Below are 23,326 nucleotides of genomic sequence, written 5' to 3' on the forward strand. Positions count from 1 at the left end.
GGAGTAGCCTAGAGACAGGGGCTTGGATTGGCGAAAGCTCGCCTGGCAGCGGAGCGCCAGCTCCATGCCAAGATCCAACTAACATAGTTTTAACTGCAGCACCTTTAATCTACTACTAGTTCACTGCCCTTATCAAACGAGCTGTGTCAGGCAGAATTTTGGGTTGTTTTCATGGCTTCCATGTTAACTTTGTCGCCACCCTGCTGTGTAATCCACAAAATATACTGGCAAACTTTTATCATGTACCGATATTATTTGAGCGCTTCTTGCTCACCTCCTTTGGTTCCTCTCTGCCACCCATTGGTTTGAAGCCTGAGTCCATTTAGGGTATGTCGCCATGCCACTCTCTAGCCTGCTGCCGCTGCCTCTGCATGCCGTCCCCTATAGTGTCAGGGTCAATTATTGGATGTTTTAGATGCTATCTAGCTTCATTCTGTCACTCTGTCATGGCCATGCTGTTGCCCATAATTTTGGCATAATGGTGCGATTATGCAGCCTCAGAGGCATCCATGCATGCTGCCCCTGCTGTTTCCTGTCCATTTCCGTGGTGTTTCCATCCTTTTCTGAGGTTCCCAGGTGTTTGGCCAAGCTTCCCTGTGCAGAGCCTTGGTCCCCTTGAAAAATGCTCGAGTCTCCCATTGACTTCAATGGGGTTCGTTATTCGAGACGAGCACTCGAGCATCGGGAAAAGTTCGTCTCGAATAACGAGTACCCGAGCATTTTAGTGTTCGCTCATCTCTATTAGGGATGTTTAGGGAATCATCTCTCCAATATTATGTAATTGCTTCTAATGCAAAACAAGAATAAAACAGCACACACAGCTGCATGTCCCAAATAAATCTCCTTATCAGTCAATGAGTATGCACAGTAGACAGAATTCCATCCAACCAATGTCATAGAATAGATCAAGACAAGTTCTTATTGACAATATGATCAAAATAAGACCCCAGGAAATGACCAGATTATGTCCTACCTTCACCCTCTGCTGGTGAAGTTTTGCCTTCTCCAAATCTCGTAATTCTCCTTGATGGTCAGCAAGAATCGTCTCTGCTTCACTTAACCACTTGTTGAAGTTATTCATGTCCTCCTGCAGTTTCAGCCACTTCTTCAGAGATATATCAAATTTCCTGAGAAGATAAATAGTCCACATTTTATTTGAACTGTAATTGCAATTTGTTTTTTGATTTTGAGAATGAAACATTATGATCCACATTTATTAAAGCCCCTGCAACGTTTTTTTGTCTGACTTTGCACATTCTTTTTAGTGCAAACAACTTATACAGTTTTTTTTCGGACTGTAAGGCGCACCGTAGTATAAGGCGCACCATCAATAAATGCCTGCTAAAATGTCTAGGTTCATATATAAGGCGCACCGGATTATAAGGCGCACCTGATTATAAGGATGAATATCCAGCAGGTGGCAGACCTGTGCACAGCTCAAGGCAGCTGTTGTCTGTAAGTACGGTTCATATATAAGGCGCACTGGACTATAAGACGCACCTTTGATTTCTGAGAAAATCAAAGGATTTTTTGTGCGCCTTATAGTCCGAAAAATATGGTACATATATTTATACACAATGCAACAAAAAAATAACCACTTAAAGGAGCGATCCAGTGAACAGTCAAACCGTGTGCCACATTTATCATGCAGTGCCCAACGGAAATGTGTTGCATAGAATGGGGCCCATTTACAAAGAATATTTGAAACTGCACTAAAAGTGCTCTTCCCGTGTTTAATGCTGGGTGCACCAGATACATGTGCGCCAGAAATCATGAATCTGTTGCTTCCCTGCACTTTCCTGACAGAGTTCACCAACCTTTTTGTGGTGCACCTTTAACAAAGGGCATTTGACAGACTCTGCATGCTAAATCCGGCTCACAGCCCGACTGAGCACCGGAATGCCCACTAATTTGTGCCCCATGGTGACTAGTGCAGCTGCGCAGACACTTCTTAAATACCTGTGCAAGCATTTTACACGTAAAAGAATGTACAAAGTCAAACAGAAAACAAGTGCAAACCCCTTAGTAAATGTCCCCCTCTATGTCAAAGGTGCTCCAAAAAAAATTGGTGCACTCTGTCAGAGCAGTGCAGAGGGTGCCAGATTCATGAAGAACGTGCAACACAATTTATGAATCTTGCAAAAGCAAAATGTATAACAACTTAGAAACAAAAATTACAATAGAATTCATGTTCAAAGTTAAAATATTTAAAACCTACTAGACACCTTTCAACAAACTTCTGTTATTAAAGCCACCACCTTATTTTCTCCTTTTATATCTCAATCCTACTGTATATTCAGTTATGTGATGCTTCCTTTTCAGTGAATTTTCTTATTGGCTGCTGGCCAGATACCAGTTGTCACAGGAATTCTGGTGACATTTTTGTTAATTAGTTATTCATTTTAAGTCCCTACCATTTTCCTTGAAGCCCTGATAATTATAAGAAAGGAACAAGGAGTGTGAAAAAGATTTTGTGGGCATGACCATTTTTCATGGTCGTTAAGTGTTTCTGGAGATGGCTTGCAATATAGATAGTTATCTCAATATAGAGAAGGCTTTCTGCTGTATGGTATTTTATACACCTCAGATTGGTGCTGGCAAAAAATTAAGTAGTTCCATTTTGGGATTCAGGAAAAACACTTAAAAACAAACATGTAAAAGGAATGTAGTGTTCTTAAAGGGTTAAAAGTAAATATTCTTATAGTTGTTATCCATGGTCTCCTTCCTCTCTTCCACACTCAATTATGCTAATTAGCCCAAGGGGCTACTCTAGCCCCACTGGGATCTGACTCTACAGGCTGTTCACTGCACAAGTGGAGTAAAGATGAAACAGTCTTTAAAGCAAGATCACAGATGGACAATGGTAGCCGCTCAATTTTATTTGCATCATTTTCATTTTAAAGTTGATTTTAGAAGGAAGAAGGACATGGATAACAAATATAAGAAAATTACCACAGTCATAGTGACTGGATCTATTTGCCCCTGGTCATCATGCTTGATTTTGATGGGAATTTTCTGTTTGGTGAAATGTGCCTTAGACTGGCACTGGTGCTCATTTGACTGCCTATAATGTGATTTAAGTACAGTAGAAGTCATCTTAATTTGAATATTACTTGAGAACTATTACTTGTCTCTATACATCTGCTACTACTGTAGATTTCTTTGCTTCTGCCAAATCCCATTGACCCACTAGGCTATGACTTATTAGACTCTTTTGGGGGACAGTTACTATAACTTATTCATTGGCTTTGTAAAAAGACCAATTTCCACCAGTTTTGTTGGATTTTTGCCCCAAATGTCACTTTGGACATGATGGGGCAGAGAGTTGGGTGGGCGGGGCATGAACGCCTTGGACTGCTGTATTTACAAAAGTGTATTTTGAAACAGCAGAGGAGACTATAGATAAAATCTCTGCCAGGTCAGACCTGGACTAAACTGGCCTGGCCTGGAGGAGCACAATGCCAGACCCACTAAGAGGCAGTCTTCATAAATTCCCCCCTTTTCATATATGCTCATAGATAAGTTAGCTTTTGCTGCTATTATAACTTTCATTAGTTTACTAGCCTATTATTGAGGGTTAGTGGTGATCTGATCTTTCATGCAGTATTTATTCACCAACTTGTTGCGTCATTTATCTAAAATCTGAAAACTTATTTTTAAGGCCTGAAGGCATTAAGGCACGAATTCTTTTTTATATTTGTGTCTAAAATTTATAATATACATATCATCAATAGCAATCATGTTATAGTCCTATTAGCAAAAGGGCTGATAGATAACAGAACGGATGCAGGGGAAATTATTCGTAGTTGTTCTACCACATTTGCTTTATAACAAAATACTATTATAATAGGAAAACGATCTCCATTATAAATGGAAGCTTAACTAATGGAACAACAATGGAAGACATGAAAAAACCCATAAGGCAAATGAATGTCTTAACTTAGCCACTAGATTTAGAGCATTCTTTTATCTATGGAGAGAATTAACAGAAATGGAAACAATGTGATCTGGCCTTCATGCTTAAATTTAGCTAAAGTACAATTTTCACTATGTGAATATGGACTCTCTCAATTTAATAGCTGTTATATGAAGCACTAAATGAAATTATTAACATCTACGTATTATAACCTCCAGTGTTAATGCACTATTTTAAGAATTCACCATATGAATACTAACTTTGACTCAATGATTCAGTTACTATTAAAGTAAATGTAAAAATTGCTGATGTATGCAAGCTTCTGCAAATGTAATCACATGCCCCTTTCCAGACAATGTGAACAAAGCATTAGAAAATGTACACATTGTCATAATGAACTCTGCATATTTTAGCATTGGTAAATAAAATGTAAATGTAATTAGCAAATGTAATTTGCCTCATGTTTATACTGTTAATTGCTGTAAATTCTACAGAGGAGTCTTTGTAACTATATAGGAGGTTTATCTGCAGAGAACACTGGTCCAGTCCTTGAAACCACAAATTAAAACATAGCAAGAAATCAATAGACTGTGTGCTACCGACAATGTTATTCCTACAGTAGTCTATAGAAGGAGAATACAAGAGACCAGTATTGTTATGCTGTATTGACATACCAAGAATCCCTACTAGAAGGATTTACTTCTTATCAGGGATAAAACATGGATCCACATATATTCCAAGTGAATTCCAAGGAGTTTTGCCTTTTTAATAACCTTGAAGCACATCACAAGCTTTATTATGCCAATGCAGGTCTTGTCAATAGTAGATCTTCAATACAAAGCTTATGGGGGATCATTTCTGTTAGAAAGCATGAACTTATGTATGAATAAAGCAGGTAAAGAAATACTGGAGAGTGATGTTCAGTCATGGGTAGCCAAAAAAAGCTTCTAGCACAGTATATAACATGTAAACATATATCACAATAGTTTACATGGAACCATTGTATCATCTTAAAGGGACCTGTCATGTTAAAATGATGTATATTCTGTTTATATATATATATTCTGTTATAAAGCACAGTGAGCTGAACAGATTAATGAGTGAATCTTTTCATTGGTTAGTAGATTCAGCACGAATTTGGCCTTTTTGAGGCATTGCAATTAATTCTGAATCTTTTCTTGCTTGTGACAAATTTTTCAAAATGGTGGCTAGCAAATGATGTCATTCATAGCCGGCTTGGGAAGGGGGGATGAGGAAGGGAAAATTAAAAAAACAAAAAAAATTAGAAAAACCCTGGAGGGCAGGGGCTGGCTAGCTATATACTGGGGGGCATGAGCTGGCTGGCTATATATAGGGGGCAGTTGGCCGATTGGCTATATACTGGAGGGCAAGGGGCTGGCTGGCTATATACTGGTGGGCAGGGGCTGGCTGGCTATCTACTGGGGACTGGCTTTATACTGATGTGCAGGGGGCTGAATAGCTATATACTGGGGAGAGGCTGTGGCTAATGTGTTTCCCATCCTAGGCTTATACTCGAGTCAATAGGTTTTCCCAGTTTTTTTGGCTTTAAAAATGTAAAGTAGAAGAAACCATAAGAACAACATATCATAATTTTTAACATGAGGTGTCAGAAAGATAGAACAGGACCATAAACTTACACAGATCCCATAAACGAAAGTACTTTACAGGAAAATAAAAGGGGAAAAATATAACAGCTACCTGAGTTGAAATAATGCTAATAAATTAGCACAATTAGCCGCCATGTAGGACAAATTGACATTAAACTCATATCAGAAATTTAAATTCAAAGACACAAGGAAAGGTTTGGATGATGGAAACATCTCCGTTTTTCAAAATATCAAACCATAGGAGCCTGGTGCATAATGTGACTGTCTACAACGTTCATTTCATTATACTGTAGTTGCAGTATGCGAATGAGTCATTTTGGCCAACCAAAGACAACCATTGGTAAGCAGCTGTTTCAAGGTTAATGCCATATTTTGTACATAGCAGGGTTACTAAATGGCTGGATGAGATGCATTAGATCAGGCAGAAGTTTTCTTCACTTCTCTGTACCTTTAAGTCAAGGAGGACTTGTGCAACATGATGCAATAAAAGTCACTCTGTTATCATACTAGAATCTTCCGTAATTAACTCTGTATTTAAGACATTAAGACAGTACAAACACAATCATCTTTCAATGTGTACCTTCTCAGTGGATACTTGTCCCTAAGAAAACAAGTACTGTAATTGTTTCTAAGTGAAGGAACAAAGCGCAAGATGATGGGTTATTATTATCCATAATGTGTTTTACAAAGGTTCCACATGAATTATCTTAATGAATTCATAGACTCTGAATCCCTGAATATGTAATGCATGTGAGTATTAAAAGAAATAACTTACCTTACCCAATGCTAGGTAATAAAGCATATATATATATATATATATATATATATATATATATATATATATATATGATCCAATACCTATTCCAAAAACTGATAAGACAACTTGTGTATTCTTGACATCTCTGACAAGGAAGCAATGATGCTATGCTTTAGCTATGGCAGGTCTGTCATAAAATTATACAACATTGCAATATAGTTCTGATTTTCATGATTTTTTATATAATGTTCCAGCTGTACAAACAAAGTTTTACTGTTTAAAACCTATCCAGAGAATACAATATTAGTAAGAATGTAAAAATTATTTTAAAAAAGTTCCTTGTGTCATTCCTGATAAAACAGGACAAAGCTTAACTAGGACTTTAAGCCTTGATCATCATTGGAGAGTAAAAATCTATCATTGTTTATAAGGCAATTGTTGCCAATAGGCTGTCATAGGAATCAATTCTTTTTTAAAACTAAATTTCATTACAGAGCAGGGAGGCAGTAAATGTCCTCTGGTGCTCTACAAATCCATCCACAGTTAACCAATTGTCTTAAAATAGCAGTTTCTGAAACTTGGTGGAAAGCTAAATAGTGTTCTATTTCTGATATCCTCCATGATGTTATCATTTAAGTCATTTCAATTACAGTAGGTACACACAGAGGTCGCACTACTATTTTTCTGGAGTATTTATAGCAAAGGAGTAGTATGAAATTTTCAGAAATATAAATATATATTGCATAGCTATATATAATGTTTATAGATGCTAACTATACAAGAAAATCATCACAGTCAGTAACTTCAGTGCTTACATAGCAAATTGAGGCAATCTTACATCATGCATTAAATAGACAAGGTTGTGGCCAACTCCGCCGACCCCACCTAACTAGACTGGGGCTGATGCCGCCGACCCCCCTAACCAGACTTTGGTTGCTGCCGCCAACCCCCCTGACCAGATTGCGGCTGACGTTAACCCACTAGTCAGACTGTGGCTGATGCCTCCGTAACCCCTAATCTGACTGTGCTGTCCCTGTTTTTAAGAGCTTTTAATGTCTTTAATTTTTTTGTGTGTGTATGTGGTTGGGGGGATAATGCTTTAATTGTTTTACATTATTTTATTTAATCGAATTTGTGTGTTTGTACGTGTTTTTAGCAACTGTTCTTTTATGCAGATCACATATAACAGTAAACTGATGGTGACATTCCATAGGGTCACTGTTATTACTGATCTGTATACAGACATGCCTCTTTAAAAAATTAAATACATGCATGCATCTAACCCCTCTGCTTGGGGAATCTCAGTGACATCATATTAGTGATGTCACAGAATCCCTATGCAGGCATCAGAACCCTGTCATAATACAGGATCGGGCTGTCAGTGTGACAGCTAGGATCCAGCTGATGGTTCTGTGTGCATGTGCGCACAGTACCCCTGGGACGCTTCGGGCACCACTCTGCTGAAGCTCTGTTGTGCAAAGTCATGTGACCAGATAAGCCATGTAAACAGGAGGCAATAGTGAACAATAGTGCTCCGGTTACATAACATTCTAGCCGAGGCCACGGGCAACAGGAAGCAGCTGCAGCTCCACGGCCAAAATTAGGAGAGAAATATTTTGTAACTGTACTTGTAAGGAGTAAAACTGTCTATACAAGCAGCATAGGCGTTAACATGCTCTCTGGATACACATGTTGCTTACATAGAGGTCATTCAATGTATGCTTCAGTTTTTTTCATAATCATAAAAAGCTGGACACACATGCCATATAATAGCTGAAAAATTGTCTAGTGCATAATTATCTAGTCTAGTACATAATAGTTAATAGATAATACTTCATTTAAAAGGAACCCGTGGAGAGAATTTAGATTTATGTTAGAGATGAGCAAATCATACAAGATTCGCTTTGCTGAAGCATTGTCAAATGTTGCTCCAGTTATCCTGGATATAGGTATATAACCCCTTTGAGTCCTCTTAAACACAGTTTTTTCATGAAAAGGTCCTACCTCTAGTGATGAGCAGACCCGTTGAAGCCAGTATTGTTGAGCGGACTCGGATTTAAAAATTCTGCATGCCGCCATTTTGGTCGTTGCCCCTGAGAACATCATTGGGGATTGACAACCCTCCCCAAAATGGCAGTGATGGGGCACAGCAGCAACCATTTGAATGTCACTGGTGAATTTGCCAGCGCTGTTTATAGAGTTAACACCCAGGATTGGTGACTGATCAAGGACTTCAACCAGAGATGGAGGAGTGATTTTAGGAAGTTGAGCCAAATCCTTCCCCGAACTTCTTGTGAACTTATAACCCACAAAGTTCGATATGAATCCATATCCACCCAACATTATTTACAATGGGTTGTACTAAAATTTGCAACTTTTTGTATTAAAGAGTTGAAAATGCACTGCAGACCTTAACAGCTCAATTGCTAGATTTATCAAGCAGGCATATCCATTATAGTTGATTGGATGTGCACAGGATAGCCTAGGATAGACTTCAAACTGCAGTACAAGTCCTACGTAATGATAATATCCATCTTTGTGTTGAGTATAACATTGAATGTACCCAGAATTTTTTCATATGAATACATCAAACACTCTCCTGCCTTTGGTCTTGCATTGGTCCATCATTACACCACATTATAGCATCTATTCTGCACTCCACATTTATGGTATATTGGATTGACTGAAATCATCAGTGAATATAACAACAGCTGAAGCCACCACTGATAGTTATACCTAATTAGCAAGATCCTTGTTGTATAATTGGTTATATATCAGATCCCCATCTATATTAATGTTCACAGCCCAGCTGGTTATTGTCAATGATGTAAGGTTATGTGTAGATATGAATGTGAATGATTATTTGTGGTTAACAGTATATCAACAATAAAACAGGGATGCCCTGTATGTGTATGGGCTGTGTTATGTTCTTTGCAGTAAAAATAAGAATACATGGATTTATAACCAGATGTAGCAAATTAAATAAACACAAAATTCACTGTAAATATTTCTGCTTCTTGATGTAGACTAATGAACTAAAAGTTCGGTTATTGAGTTTTTATGCTAACTGAAAGAAGAAAATCCAAAGGAATAAAAATCAATTAAGTAAACGTAAGATGCAGCATAAAACAAAATTAATATTTCAGTTTTAAACATTGGTGCATAGCAATATTCTGAATATAACAGAGAATATATTTAGCAAAGTAATGAGTCCCAGATTATTTGTTCATTAACAATATAGGATGTTCTCCAAAAATAAAACAGAACTGATGAATGCCATTTATAACACTACTGTGCCTGCTAAAACTATTTTGTTCTGTAATTTCTCTGAAATACAGTAAATTAGTGGATTCTTTTTTAACAACCAGAAATGCTTGAAAGATTTGAGGTAAATTCACATGTAATTCTTCACAATAGTGTCATTAAAGCTCTAAAGCTGGATTCACACCTTTTTTTGTCCTACGTCAGGCTAATTTCCAATGTGTCCTTACAAAGTAGGGCACAGGCGTATCCTACTGTATCCTTATACAGTGGGATGTATCCACCTGTTCTCCCCCTCCCCCAGAAAGTGGGGGAAGATGTAAACAGCATGTGATTGGTTGCTGATTTAGGGTGTCTCCCAAATGATGTCACTATCCTTGTATGGAGAACTTCCCTGAGTGTATGCCCAGGAGAGGCTGGAGGGTATGCAGTACTGCTGCATCCATCCACAAAGGGTTTCAATGGTCTCCAGACAGCAATGCTTAACAGATAACCACAATAAAAATTGTTTGGCTATATATTTGGCGTATGCTAGATTGCCTCTTTCCCTGTCTCCTATCTGCTCTTTCTCTGTTCCCAGAAGGGTGGAAGGTGAGCAGAAACAGGGCTGGCCACAAGGCCATCTATTTACTTTTCAATGGCTTCCGCTGATGTGTATGTTTCTCAGTAGCTTGTTGCATTTTTCCATTATATGTTTAGGGGAATGCTGAATGCTGAATTTTCCAGGGTATACACTGAGGGTATAATATATCATTAAGAAGGATCGTTGCGACAGTTCTATCTGTCTGTCTGCCTTTAGAGGTCATTAAAATGGCTTTGGTCCTTCATAAATCTGCTGGCAGTGTCTTATGCTATGTGGGTTGTTTGTGACATAGGGAGGGAACTGTCTTCAATTTGCGCCAAAACTTTCATCTAAATGGAAAGTCGTAACTCATAAATTCTCTCTTATTGTTAAAACTAATCTATGCAAATAATAAATTTGGTGCAAGCAGGGTTTATGGCAAAGTGAGTTTGCACTGTCCTACTTTCACTTGGTGCAATGGAAAGTTGCAAAACAGCATTTGTAGCACAAATGCACCAAAGAAGCCAAACACAGACAAAAAAAAAAAACAATGATACATCCCGCCCTCATATTATAAAAAAAACATAGTGTGAATCAAGCCTTAGAGATGAGTTGAAAACAATTTGATGGTCCATCTCACAGTTAACACTCTACTACATCTGTCTAAAAACTGTTGATGCTTAATAAGGGCTTTCTGGGCTCATTGGAAATAATGACACCACACATCAGTAATGCTGCCAGGGATCATCGGCTGCAGACACAGTATCCTGGCACTTCTAACCAGGCTGCAAAAGTAATGCGGAGCAGGGTAAGTTTATACTATGCTTTTTACCCACCCATCCCCATTTCTTGGAGTTTCCAAAGTGCTCTGAAAATCACATTTACTGCACACAATCAAAATTACATTTTTAAATAGACTTAAACCATGTCAAATTCTTAGATTTCACCATGGAAATGTCTTAAATGCAAACAAGATGATGAGTAAGCAACATAAGGCGCTGGATATTAAAGGAAATCTACCATCAAAATCAAGCATAATAAATCAGGGACACTTACTCATAGATCCAGGCACCATAGCTGTGGTAATCTTCTTATTTTGTTATCGATAGCTTCCTTCTAAAAATCAACTTTTAAAATTATGCTAATGAGCCTGAGGGACTTCTTCCACAAGTTGTAAATTTAAGGTTTTTTTTGTTTACAAAACTATGGGGCAGATTTATCAGGCTGTCTGAAAGTCAGAATATTCTCACTTGGCCATGGCAACCAATCACAGCTTCCCTTTCAAATATTATTTGCGCTGCAAAAATGAAAGCTGAGCTGTAATTGGTTGCCATGGGCAACTAGGAATATTCTGTCTTTCAGGCAGCTTGATAAATCTGCCCCTATATGTTGGTTTGTTATATGCGAGTCAAATTTTATTCTCTAGTGGCACCATTGAATATTCTGTGCCATGAATAGGAAGCTGGAAAAAAAGGTGGTGGCATTGGCAAAAAAGGACATTTGCGCCAAATTCTTTATTTGTATGGCTTTCAATGTATAGTCAAGATGACACCTCTCCATTATTCTATGGATCATCAGTAAGATCGCTGTCATGTATATACATAGTTTAGTAATATCTCAATACCTTTGAAAAAATTCAAAAACCTTGCAATAAAAAAAGCTTTGCATCGCCATATTCTGACACCCGTAACTTTTCATACTTCAGTGTGCATAACAGTTTAAGATGCCATTGTTTGCGGGATGGGATACCGTTATTATTGATACCATCTTGAAAACTGTACAGCCTTTTGATCACTTTTTATTCAGTGTCAGGTGGCAGAGGCATCAACATGTACTTAGTGTCAGTGTGTGATAAATGTGCCAAAAAATTTCTTATTTTATAAATATAACAATAATTTAACAATAAAATGTATTTTATTTTCTTTAATATAAGTGTTTAAAATTACCCCACCATTATTTTTTGTCCACAACATATTTATTACTACCCTTGAAGGATGATTACTTGTGTATTACTAAACACTATTCAAACCCTAAAACTGTGTGTCTATTTTTTTTTCTTAGAGATGTGGCAAAAGCATGAGGATAATTACATTTTGCATAAACTTTTTCTATGTACCGATAAGTACGACAGTGAGCATGCAGCATTGAAATCTTACTGTGTAACCTAATTGATCATTTTAAAGTATAAACTTTTGTGAAGTGCTGTATATATTCTGAGCTGATCTCATTTTAACTTTTATTTTCACATATAGGTCAGGGTTGTTCAACTTGGTCCTTAAAGACTTGTCTAATTACCGAAGAAGTGCTGAGCACAGTACTTTGGCTAAAGTGCTTGCCGCATTACCTGGCTTGTTATCTGGATGATATTAAATGTTACATGGTGATAGTAAAAAATTACTTTGTGCTGGAAATCAGTAAAGTTACATGATGGTGTTTTACCTAGTTAGTTATATATATGGCGGGTGTAGTCCATCTATATATGTAATTTAATGGTTTTGCTATTTTGTGAATGGCTGTTGGTCCGATACCCAGATATGTAGCCACATTACTATAGATTCAGTAAGTGTAATGCCTTTATTATGAATATCATTTTGCTCTGATTTAACGTAGTTAAAGAGTCAATCTAGACAAAAAGTTAAAGGTGTGGAGCTATACATGATCCTTAAGCTTTTATAGTTTCAGTATCAGAGACCTACTGTTACCTATGATGTCATAAAAATCAATTAAATACGATGAAGCAGCACTCCTCAAGCTGTGTGTTTTTTATTCCATCAGTGTTCAGACAGGTAATGTTTCACCTTCTCAGTGAAGTCTTGATATTGCCTTCATCGAGAAGGCGAAATGTTGCCTGTCTGAACACTGCTGGAATAAAAAACACATAGCTTGAGGAATGCTGCTTCATCGTATTTTATTGGTCTGTATGACAAGAGGGTTTGTTCAAACTTTAAGAAGGCCTGCACCCATTGTTAGCTGCAAGATCTGCTCCAAAATATTTGTCATTTTTTTGTATCTATTATAAAAATAGACCAGGGCTAAAATGATTCACTTGTGATTTCCTAGTGCTCCAGAGCCCTTCCAGGCTCCCAGCTATTACACGCCCCCTGGGTAACTTCACTGCTCCCTCCCTGCTGCTTCGCTTTCTCCTCCACCCACTGTTTTCTGGAAATCTCAACAGCCAGAGCTAATACTGTATGCTGCCATTATAGCCATACAAAAGGTTGTTCTTTTTAAAGTAAGCATACATTACCATTCACACTATCGAGAGCCGTGATGTCACCAAGCTCTTGGCACCTATCGCCGGCTGGCAGTGCGAGAGTTAGTATCTGCGAATGCGCGATAGGTGCCAAGAGCTTGGTGACATCACAGCTCTCGGCACCTGAAGGAGGACGGGTGCAATGAAGGAGGCTCTTCCGAAGATGAAGTAGGGTAGCACCGGAGGTCTATCTACATATGTCAGTTAATGTTTTTTTTTTTAGCTAAACTAACGATCACCGTGTCTAACTAAAGTATGTGGCGGGTGGTCTGGTTGCATAATTTTGTCCTGCGAGCAGTGGTAGGTTTCCTTTAAGTAAATTTGTATGTAAGTCCGAACAGGTATATTTTATAATTCTAACTCCAGACAAAATTCTTTTGTTCCAGTGACAATTGGATTTCAAAATGTTGTATTGTCAAGGGAACAGGTATCCAGAGAGCTTCATCAGAAGTTATAGTGGACAGTGATATCCATCTGTAACTAGTGGTTGTCTGTAAGTCAGGTGTCCGTAAGTCAGGGACTGCCTGTAATTTTGTTTGTCAGTCTGATGAGTTCCTGCTCATCCTTGGAAGAAACCATTGTGAGATCTTATTGCAGACAGGGAAAAGGAGGGAATCTCCTGTGACAGCCAGTTGTCTTACAGCCAAAAACAACATAGTGAAGGGGAGGAGGGGGTGCTGGGCTGGTAAAAACAGATTGGCTTATATTAATGCTCAATATTAATTATTTTAGAAAAAATATGATCAAGGGAAAGAAGTAAAGCGAGGAAATTTTTCTATTTGCTTTACATTTCTATTTCCTATGTTTACTATTAACCCTGTAACTTCAAGTAACATAATCTTAATATTAAAGTAGCTGCTTTAAAATGGCACAGGTCAAATTTTTCGGTAAATCTTGTTTTCTGGTAATCCTGGTTTTCTTTAAATGTTAAACTTTTTACATACATCTCTTTAAAGCTTTACTTTGAAGTTACCAGTATTCTAACATCATAGCTAAGTAAGTGACTTGGAAACAGTCATTAGTTTAATATGACGCAGTAATAAACATAAATTACTAGGAGAAGAACGAAATGGGATTTAAATTTCATCTTGAATTACTTAGCAACCAGGGAAAAATCATTATAAATCTATTGTTTTCATTAAAAGATTGTTACCTCGACTCCAGCATGTAATCTGAACAGGTAGGTAACCTAGATTTAATTAAAACAGCATTACCCATTTATCATTTTACAAAATGAAACTCTGTTGTGTCAGCAGACTGGAGAAAGCGCATCAGTATGTCAGATACTTGCCAACACATATGAAGAAAAACAGCACTGCTATTTATTACTACTTGCTGACAATTATAAGTATGAGCCAATAAAGCTCATTTTTTAACATTGTAATATTTGTTATTTTGCACAAAACCTGATAAAGTTATATTATGATTGACCAAAAATCTGATACTGTAGATATATAGATACATCTAAGATGGAGAGAAATATTAATAGGTAATAAATATTTACATCTATCTATATATAATTTGTGCAAAGAAGAGTCTAAATTGCTGCTTATAAATCTTCTTTCTAAGGCACTGATACAAGCTGCACGGGATCTGGATGAATGACCCAGATTTATCACAGTACGTTGGTACTAGCACTCCTTAACTCCCATTTGCATCAATGGATGATACATTATATTAAGCCTAAGTCTCCTTTGATACATCTATCCTGATATAGTTGAATGGATATGTCTATCCTTGTGAAGCAGTAAAAGTGTGATATAAATAGAATAGACCCTGAGGTTTTTCTGCGGTTATTTAGAGCATTGCACAAAGATAGATAGATAGATAGATAGATAGATAGATAGATAGATACATAGATAGATAGATACATAGATAGATAGTTTAAGGGATTAGGTCCAAGATTGTCGTCCCCTGGGGTAGACAGGCACACTTTTTTTAGACACACAAGCAATTAACAATCCATACTCTACGATTTTGGTGCAACTGACCTCAGACATTTTTAGTTAACAGGATTATAAAACAAACATAACAATAACAAGAATAAACAACAAGAATAAATCACCTCTGGCTATACTACCTCACCAGATGCAGGGTTACTGCCTGGCACCACAAAAGGTAGCACAGTCCATGGCTTCAAGGGCCTTTAGCTTGACCTGTCTCTTCCCCAGGGTGCAGCCATTGTGGGAAGTCTGCACCAACCACTTGTGCAGCATTTTTTATGAAAACAGTAAAATTTAATGTTGGCACATTTTAATAGGTTTTTGCCTCACAGGACTGCCGCACATAGGGCCATATGTATAATAAGTATTGCTTTGTGCACCTGCTTTCTATTTTTTGGCCTTTTCTTCTAGTTAGATGTGTTAGTAGTTTTTTCTTATTGATATATGTGGCATTTGGTCTTGAATTTGCCACTTTTTAAAACAAGTCTCCAAAAGCTGCAAACAGTTCTCAGCTAATTTATACGCCTCGTTAGGGGCAGCGAAGCATTTGTGCCAACATTTTTGAAAAGTTGCACTTTTCCCATCTGGATTCAGGTGATAACTGAGAGAAACTGCAGAAAACAAGATAACAGTGAACTTTGAAGGGAGACTGTCTAAGGTATAAAAAAAAGTCCTCAAAATTGTAAAGTGAGAAAAATCCTCGAAGAGTGGAAAAAGTCCTCAAAATCGTAAAGTGAAAAAAAGTTCAAAACAACTGAATGAAAACGAAGGAAACAGTTTATAAGAGTATAAGTCAATGGACTTTGGGATCAGTCTACTCAGATTTATTTATAACCTACAAAGTAAACAAAGGAAGAGGTTGTTACCGGGTGCAATTTGTTTAGCCATGGCCTCCACTGTGAATGTACTGTACACACATAAACCTTCCCATTTTTCTTATATGTATGCTCTCATGATTAAATGTATGACAGACCAAATGTTCCATCTCTCTAATAGACACTGCTGTCAGTTTGAATTCCTTGTTTGAAAACAATGTGCGCCGATCCTAAAGGCTGAGGACTCATAGGTCCCTTTCCAGTAAAGTTGATGAGATTTAAGCCTGTATCTTACTGATCAACCTATGGAAGACTCAACTATTCTCTTATATCTGTTTTGTAGTATGCAGTACATTGATCTAATACATCTGTCCTTGTTGTAGTGATGTCACAAACTACTATGTTCGGCCTTTTGACCTTTTATATTGTATTATTATTGTGTTATGAGAAGATTTCACATCTCATCACACTGAGCAATAAAGTTCTGGCAGGGGATAACAAGAGATTGTGAGGAAGAAACATAGGAATGGCCTAGAGGCAGACAAAAGATTCACATAGGCTTGCAACTCATCTTAGAGACTTATTAGGATAAAGAAATGATGCAGTCTCACAGTTTGTCAGCATTTACTAGAACTATCAAGCCTAATATTGATATAAAATACAAAGCAAAATTGTCAAACATACTGATCTCTCCATACTTAGCATTAGAAATAGAAAAAATAGAAAAACATAACACATATCACGATAGCAAGAAACTGTTTCCATACCCCACCACCGGACACAACTATCCAATAGTTTTCCAAAAGTATCTTCACTATTCTAAGTAAAAAGGTGTTATTGTGAAAAAGGAAAGGGGTTTTCTGGGTAAGAAATATTGACAACTTTTCCATATCATTTAAGTAACACAGAGCATTGACCTGAACTTCCTGAAGAAGCAACACAATTGATAATTGTGGTGCATCTCTGGACACATGCACAAACTCCTTCAGATGAGTAAGAATGGATTATATGAACAAAGCACTATGTCAATTTGACTCAACTGTTTTTCAAATGTTTTGCTCATCTTCATAAACTATAGTCTATAAGTGAACTGTGATAAACTGTTCTAGCTATGACATGCTCTACTTTTTAACCGTTTGGTTGCATGGTCTCTTAAAATGGTCACTGATCCATTAAAAGGTATTGCATTAAGTGCAACCGCATGCTTCCCGTTTAAAAAATGTTGTGTGATGTCTGCCTTTATTGTGATGAGTGGACAGGTAATCACAAGTCGAGTGAACCCTGCAGTTAAAGCAGACACTGCCTTGCACCTCCTTTCAATTAAATTTGACAACTAGAGCAATGTGAGCATGAAATATTAAATCAGCGCTAAAGGAAATATACCATAAATCAATCAACTTTTATTATTATGCTAATGAGCTTAAAGGCCTCTGGTGGGTGTTTTCAGAGCCACTCAGTGCTGTAGCTTCACAGGCTGTTATAATGAGCAAGCCCCCCACCCCACCTGCAGTTCCTCGGCGGCAAGATTACACAGGAAACAGGAGAAGAGCGAAAGCAGGGGGTGAGACATGTTCTATTCATTGTAACAGGCTGTGAATTTGTAGCAATGAGGTAATGCTCCCAGAGTCATTCAAGCTCATTAGCACTATTTTATAAGTTGATTTTAGAACGAAAGAGACCATGGATAACAAATATAAGAAGATTATCACAGTCACAGTGCCTCAAGCTATGAGTAATGCCCCTGGTTTATCATGCTTGATATTGATGGTAGATTTTTTAAAACTTCTTTTGACTGACAGGCATTTCACAAAGGACAAAGCAATACAAGCAGTATGGAGTACAAGAAACTGATTACAAAATAAATTACTTCTAAACACCATAATCTTAGCGCACAAGCAGTGGATTATGATCTAGGTAATTTGGGAGGTAGCCGGGGCGCAAGCCAACTAAGGGGATCGGGACCACTCGAACCACACACAAATTTTATACTGGGAAGGACATTCACCCATGAAATCCTTGTACATCTGTTTACGCTCTCACTACACATGTAAACAGGACCCAATTCTAGACCTTTGAAGGTCCTCTAAAGGTCTTAAAACCACAGAATGAAAGCAGGCAGAAGGAACACATCCTCCAATCCCCATGAAGCTTGATTGAAGTACCATACGTAGGAAGTCAATTCCAGACTTGAAGGGGCTATAATTTTCATACATCCCAGGGCTCATGACAGTCTCAATCCGCCCTGAATTGCACACACTAAAACAATACACACACATGCTTTTGCATTGCTTCTAGCAGAGGCAGAGGTTTCACACAATTCCACTGCAAGGTACTAAAGTTCAGACAATCCTTAAAGGGATTTTTCACTTCCTACAAGCACATCACTATACTTGTTATTGCAGTCCAGCCAAAGTGTGCTGACCAATACCGGCAGCTGATCAGCACAGGTACTGGATAATGGACGCCACCCATTGTTAACTTTTCACCTATCCTAAGGATGCTGGATTAAATTCTGAAACCTGGAAAACCCTTTACATTTACCCAGGTTTAGCTATACCCTCCCTCTACTGTAATTTGTAGCAGGAAACCGGTTTTCCATATGGGTATAAAAGACCAATTAGCTGCAAAATTTGCTCACACTATTTTTCTATTACTATACTAAAGTCAAGGTGGTTCACTTAAGTTGATAGCAGTGTATTGAAGGCCAGTTGTCCTAATTACATAGTTTCTGTTTGATTTGATTACTTGTAGAAATAATTTAATGGAGTTTGAAGTTGATTTTAGAAAAATAGCGCCATATGATCATAGTTTTTATAGATACTCACAAGCATTTTCTGATTGCAGGATGGCGAATTAACAGAACTGGCAATCAACACATTATTTATGGATTTCCATTATTTCATTGATGTTGATATTATGTTTTATATCCCGATTGTAGATAGCAAATAAGCAGAATATCAGATTATTTAATGGCTGAACTTTTTTTTCTACCCTCAAATGTAAAATACAAGTTAATTATACAGTATGTGTGTTCAGTTCTGATAGAACTAATAGCTTAGAGAAGTCATTTTTGTATGTGACTTTTTATACCTGTATAAATAATACTGAGATTAAAAATAAATTATATTTAATTTGTGTTTTCTTAAATTGAAGGTTGTGATAATTAAATATGTTGCTAACCTAAAGTGTTTTGCAGAGAACACAAGATATTATTGCATTAAAAAATACAATTATTATTTGATTAAAATTTTTGCATGCTTAAAAGTCATGTTTATCTGCAGCCTCTAAGATTGGGGGTCTTGTGTCAACCTTATGTTGTTAAGACACATTTACTTTTATTGTGATTCCAATTATTCTTCCCATAAGATGAAATTAATACATGAGCAATTCAAACCTTCCATATCTCGTTGACATCAAACTTTCATACTCAGAAGCTGTTAGTATTTTTCAACTCTTATCCTGATCCTTGTTTGGATTGTTGCACCTTTTTATTTTTTAGTAGGCAGCTTTATTTACATTTCAAGCATTCGTATGAGTCACCCTAAAACCTATTTGTTATATTCTAATGAAGGGGCACAACATTTTTTATGATTTAGTTCAAAGTAAAATTGTTGCAAGACCTACATTAAAGGAAATCTACCATTTAAAAAAGTAAATTTAAAAAAAAAAAATACTCACCTATGTTCCTCTTGATGTTTATCACCTAGAAAAGAAACTTATAATTAGTAGTACTGAGCATGCGGACAAGATGTCCGATGCTGCAATCTGCTAATTATGCATGCCCCCGCACCACCGCTGGAAGCATGGAATAGCGAGATGACGTCACTCAAGAGGTGTGAATTCATGCCTCACTGCCATGTTAGAGAGGGAGGTGACATCATTAATGTGGGCATGCTTAATTAGCAGCCCAGTGCACCAGGCATCTTGTTCACGCTCTCCTGGCTGCTAATTATAAGTTTCTTTTATAGTTGATCCCGGCATGTCAAGATTAGCAAGGGCAGCACCAGGATCAACATAAAGAGGAGTGGGGATGAGTATCTGTACATGTTTTTTATTTTTTAACCCTTTCCCACACTTGAACTGATTAGTACGCCCCTGTAGGAAGATACTTCCATCACTGGGACATTCCATTACATCCCACAAATGAAACCAGCACCAGAAGCAGCGGGTGTCAGCTGTATATTACAGCTGACACTGCGATCTAATACCGTGCTGTAACCCCTAACACACCACAGTCAAACATTACCACGGAATGTAAGGGTCTTCCCTGTAGATATTGGAATTCCTGTGCCACTTATCGGGGGATCCAAACCTCTTCTGGGCAGTCCCACTTCTGGGTCTGACTATAAGCTGTCTGCGTATGCATGAATTAGTATTGTAGAACAGTGTATTGAACCAATGATCAGAGCATCGCTGGTTCAAGTTCAAGTTTATATAAGTAAAAAAAAGTTCAAAAAATAAGTTTAAAACATTAAAATAAACAATAAATAAATAAATAAATAAATAAAAATATAAGACCCTAAAATGTCACTTTCACATACAAACAATTAATAAGGTATAAAAAACACAAATACACAAAAAAAAACCACATATTTGGTATGGCCGCATCCATAACAATCTGTATAATAAAACAGAATTGTTACTGGACCACTGGGGAAAAAAACAAAAACCGTTCTGAAAATAGATCATTTAAAAGTGATTTTAAAAAGTTACATACTCTAAAATAAGACCATTAAAAAGAACAACTCTTATCGCAAAAAATAAGCCTTAACAAGATCTGTCAGACAAAAAATAAAAAACTTATGTATATGAAAAGATGGGAATGCTAAAATGAACAAGATATTCTCCAAATTAGATTTTATTGACTAAAACTGCGAAAAAACGAATAATCTATAAATGTTGTATCTCTATAATTGTGGCAACCCAAAGAATAAAAGAATAAATAAATGAAAATATTAATATAAATATGAATATAAATACAATATAATTATTAATATAAATAATAAAATATTAATAATATATAACTTTTTTGGTACGGTGAATGGGCAAAAAAACAAAACAAAAAAATCTTACCAAAAATTAATGATTTAGCATTTTCCCCACCAACAAAGAGTTAATAAAGTCTTATCAATTAGCTTTAGATGCCCAAGAATTATGTACCAGAAAAGTACATCTCATGTGACAAAAAAATAAGCCCTTATATGTCCATTCTATGCCCGGCCCTGTGCCCATACTGCAGTTTACCACCACACATGGGGTATCGGTACCCATCGGAAATTGGATATCAAATTTTGTGGAGCCTTTTTTCATTAAATCCATTGAAAATGTGCGCAAGCATCCCCTCCGCCTAGGGCATGCGCGCGTCGGCTTTAGGAAAATTACCAGCGCACCGGTAATTGGCGATGGCCATTTCCCAGAAATCAATTTTTATTTGCCTCTCCCTGCACACCCTGACAGATCTTTGTGCTCAAGTCCTAAGAGAAAGCTATTCTCTGCAAGTTATTTCCGTGTATTGACTTGTTCCTGATTACGCTCCTCCACTGCCAGCCCTGAGCTCTTGCTTTGTCTCTGACCTTAAACCTCTGCCGCCTGCATCGACCTACGGCCTGTCCCCAACCACGAGATTGTCTGCTGATTGTGTACATCAACCTAGGCTGCCACTGCGATCAAGTTGTGCATGTGTAACGACCTGGTGGTACCATGCCAAAAACCTGCTTTGCAGTGGGCTCTGGTGAAGACCAGGTGCCACTTAGATTCTAGTCCCAGGTGTCGGTTTGTGTCATCATCCGTGGTGGTCAAGGGGGTTCACTGACCCAAAGCCCTGACAGTCCAAAAATATTACAATTTGTAGAACGCACATAAAAAAACAATGTTAGTGCTCTAACTCCACAATAAAATGTTAAGACTGAGAGTTCCACAGAACGGTCTCACCCAGTTCCTTATAGATCGGAGATTAAAGAAATTTCCTCAGTAATTCCTCCTGTCACGATGAAGCTGAAAGGGCGAAACCTAGATCGGGCATGAGGTCCTCTGGCGTTTTTTAACCATTGTGATATGCAATCTTTTGCTATTCTGTTTGTGAGTGTGCTGGAATAAAATAGTTTTTACTCTTATCCTTGGTGATCTGCATCATCTGTCCACATTCTTCCTGATACAGGACCGGTGCTGTGATCGCATGCGAGTGTAGCATGGTCTCTCACAGGATCCAGTATAGAGAAGTGAATATCGTGACAGGAGGAATTACTGAGGAAATTTCTTCAATCTCCGATCTATAAGGAACTGGGTGAGACCGTTCTGTGGAACTCTCAATCTTAACATTTTATTGTGCAGTCAGAACACTAACATTGTTGTTTTTTTATGTGTGTTTTTCTGGCTAATTTGGGAGTGTGCCAAGTTAGTAGCACCTCCAGTATTTGCCTCCCTTTTTCCGGATACTGCAACACAATTTTTTTTTAATTTGAAGAATGCACCTTCATTTTGTTTTAACCCCTATAAAACACCTAAAGGGTTCACAAACTTCTTAAAAGTGCTTTTTTTCATACATTGAGGGTTGTAGTTTCCATAATGGGGTAATTTACGAGTCCAGCTATTATTTAGGCCTCTCACAGTCAATTAAAAAATGAGCAGATCCCTCTAAATATGGGGTTTGGAGATTTTCCAAAAAATATGAAAAATGGCACCCAAATTCTAAGCCTCATAACATTCTAGTAAAATATGTGGAATCTAAAAACCATGCCATCATAAAGCAGACATTTGGGAAATGTAAGTTATGAATTATGTAAGTTATGACTATCTGCTTCAAAAGTAGAGACTTTAGAACTTTGAAAATAAGGAATTTTTCCAAATGTTTGTCAAATTTCCTTTTTTTTTTAATAACTAAACACAAAAGATATCATCCAAATTTGAAAACTAATTTGTACAATGTGTCATGAAAAACACAATCTCCAAATCCTCTGGATATCTTATAGCGTTCCAAAGCTGTAACTACTTACAGTGACACAGGGAAGATTTGAAAAATGGGGCCGTGTCCTAGAGGCCAAAATAGGCTTAGTCCCGAAGGGGTTAAATGCTAGATTTCCTTTGAGTAAAACTAAAAAACATGCCTTAATTTTCCTGTCCTAGAATACTTACTAAGCGTACTAATGACAACACAAAATTTGTTCAATCATTCAAAAGATTTTCTGATTAGCT

The 23,326-nt window shown here is 37.3% G+C and overlaps 1 protein-coding gene across 14 annotated transcripts in view; it reads right to left on the reverse strand.

The window, feature by feature from the left end:
- The window catches only part of DMD (dystrophin), a 1,566,296-nt gene that overhangs the window by 786,395 nt on the left and 756,575 nt on the right, over nt 1-23,326 (reverse strand). For all 14 annotated transcript variants that reach the window (XR_011853162.1, XR_011853161.1, XM_072135922.1 and 11 more), the window contains one exon: nt 974-1,127. Coding sequence is in view for 12 of the 14 variants with exons in the window: in XM_072135922.1 (XP_071992023.1) it covers nt 974-1,127 (154 nt within the window). In the remaining 2 variants the exon portion in view is untranslated. The remainder of the gene's footprint in view (nt 1-973; nt 1,128-23,326) is intronic.

Source organism: Engystomops pustulosus, chromosome 2 (assembly GCF_040894005.1).
Source record: "Engystomops pustulosus chromosome 2, aEngPut4.maternal, whole genome shotgun sequence".
In the NCBI taxonomy this organism is placed as follows: Eukaryota; Metazoa; Chordata; class Amphibia; order Anura; family Leptodactylidae; genus Engystomops; species Engystomops pustulosus.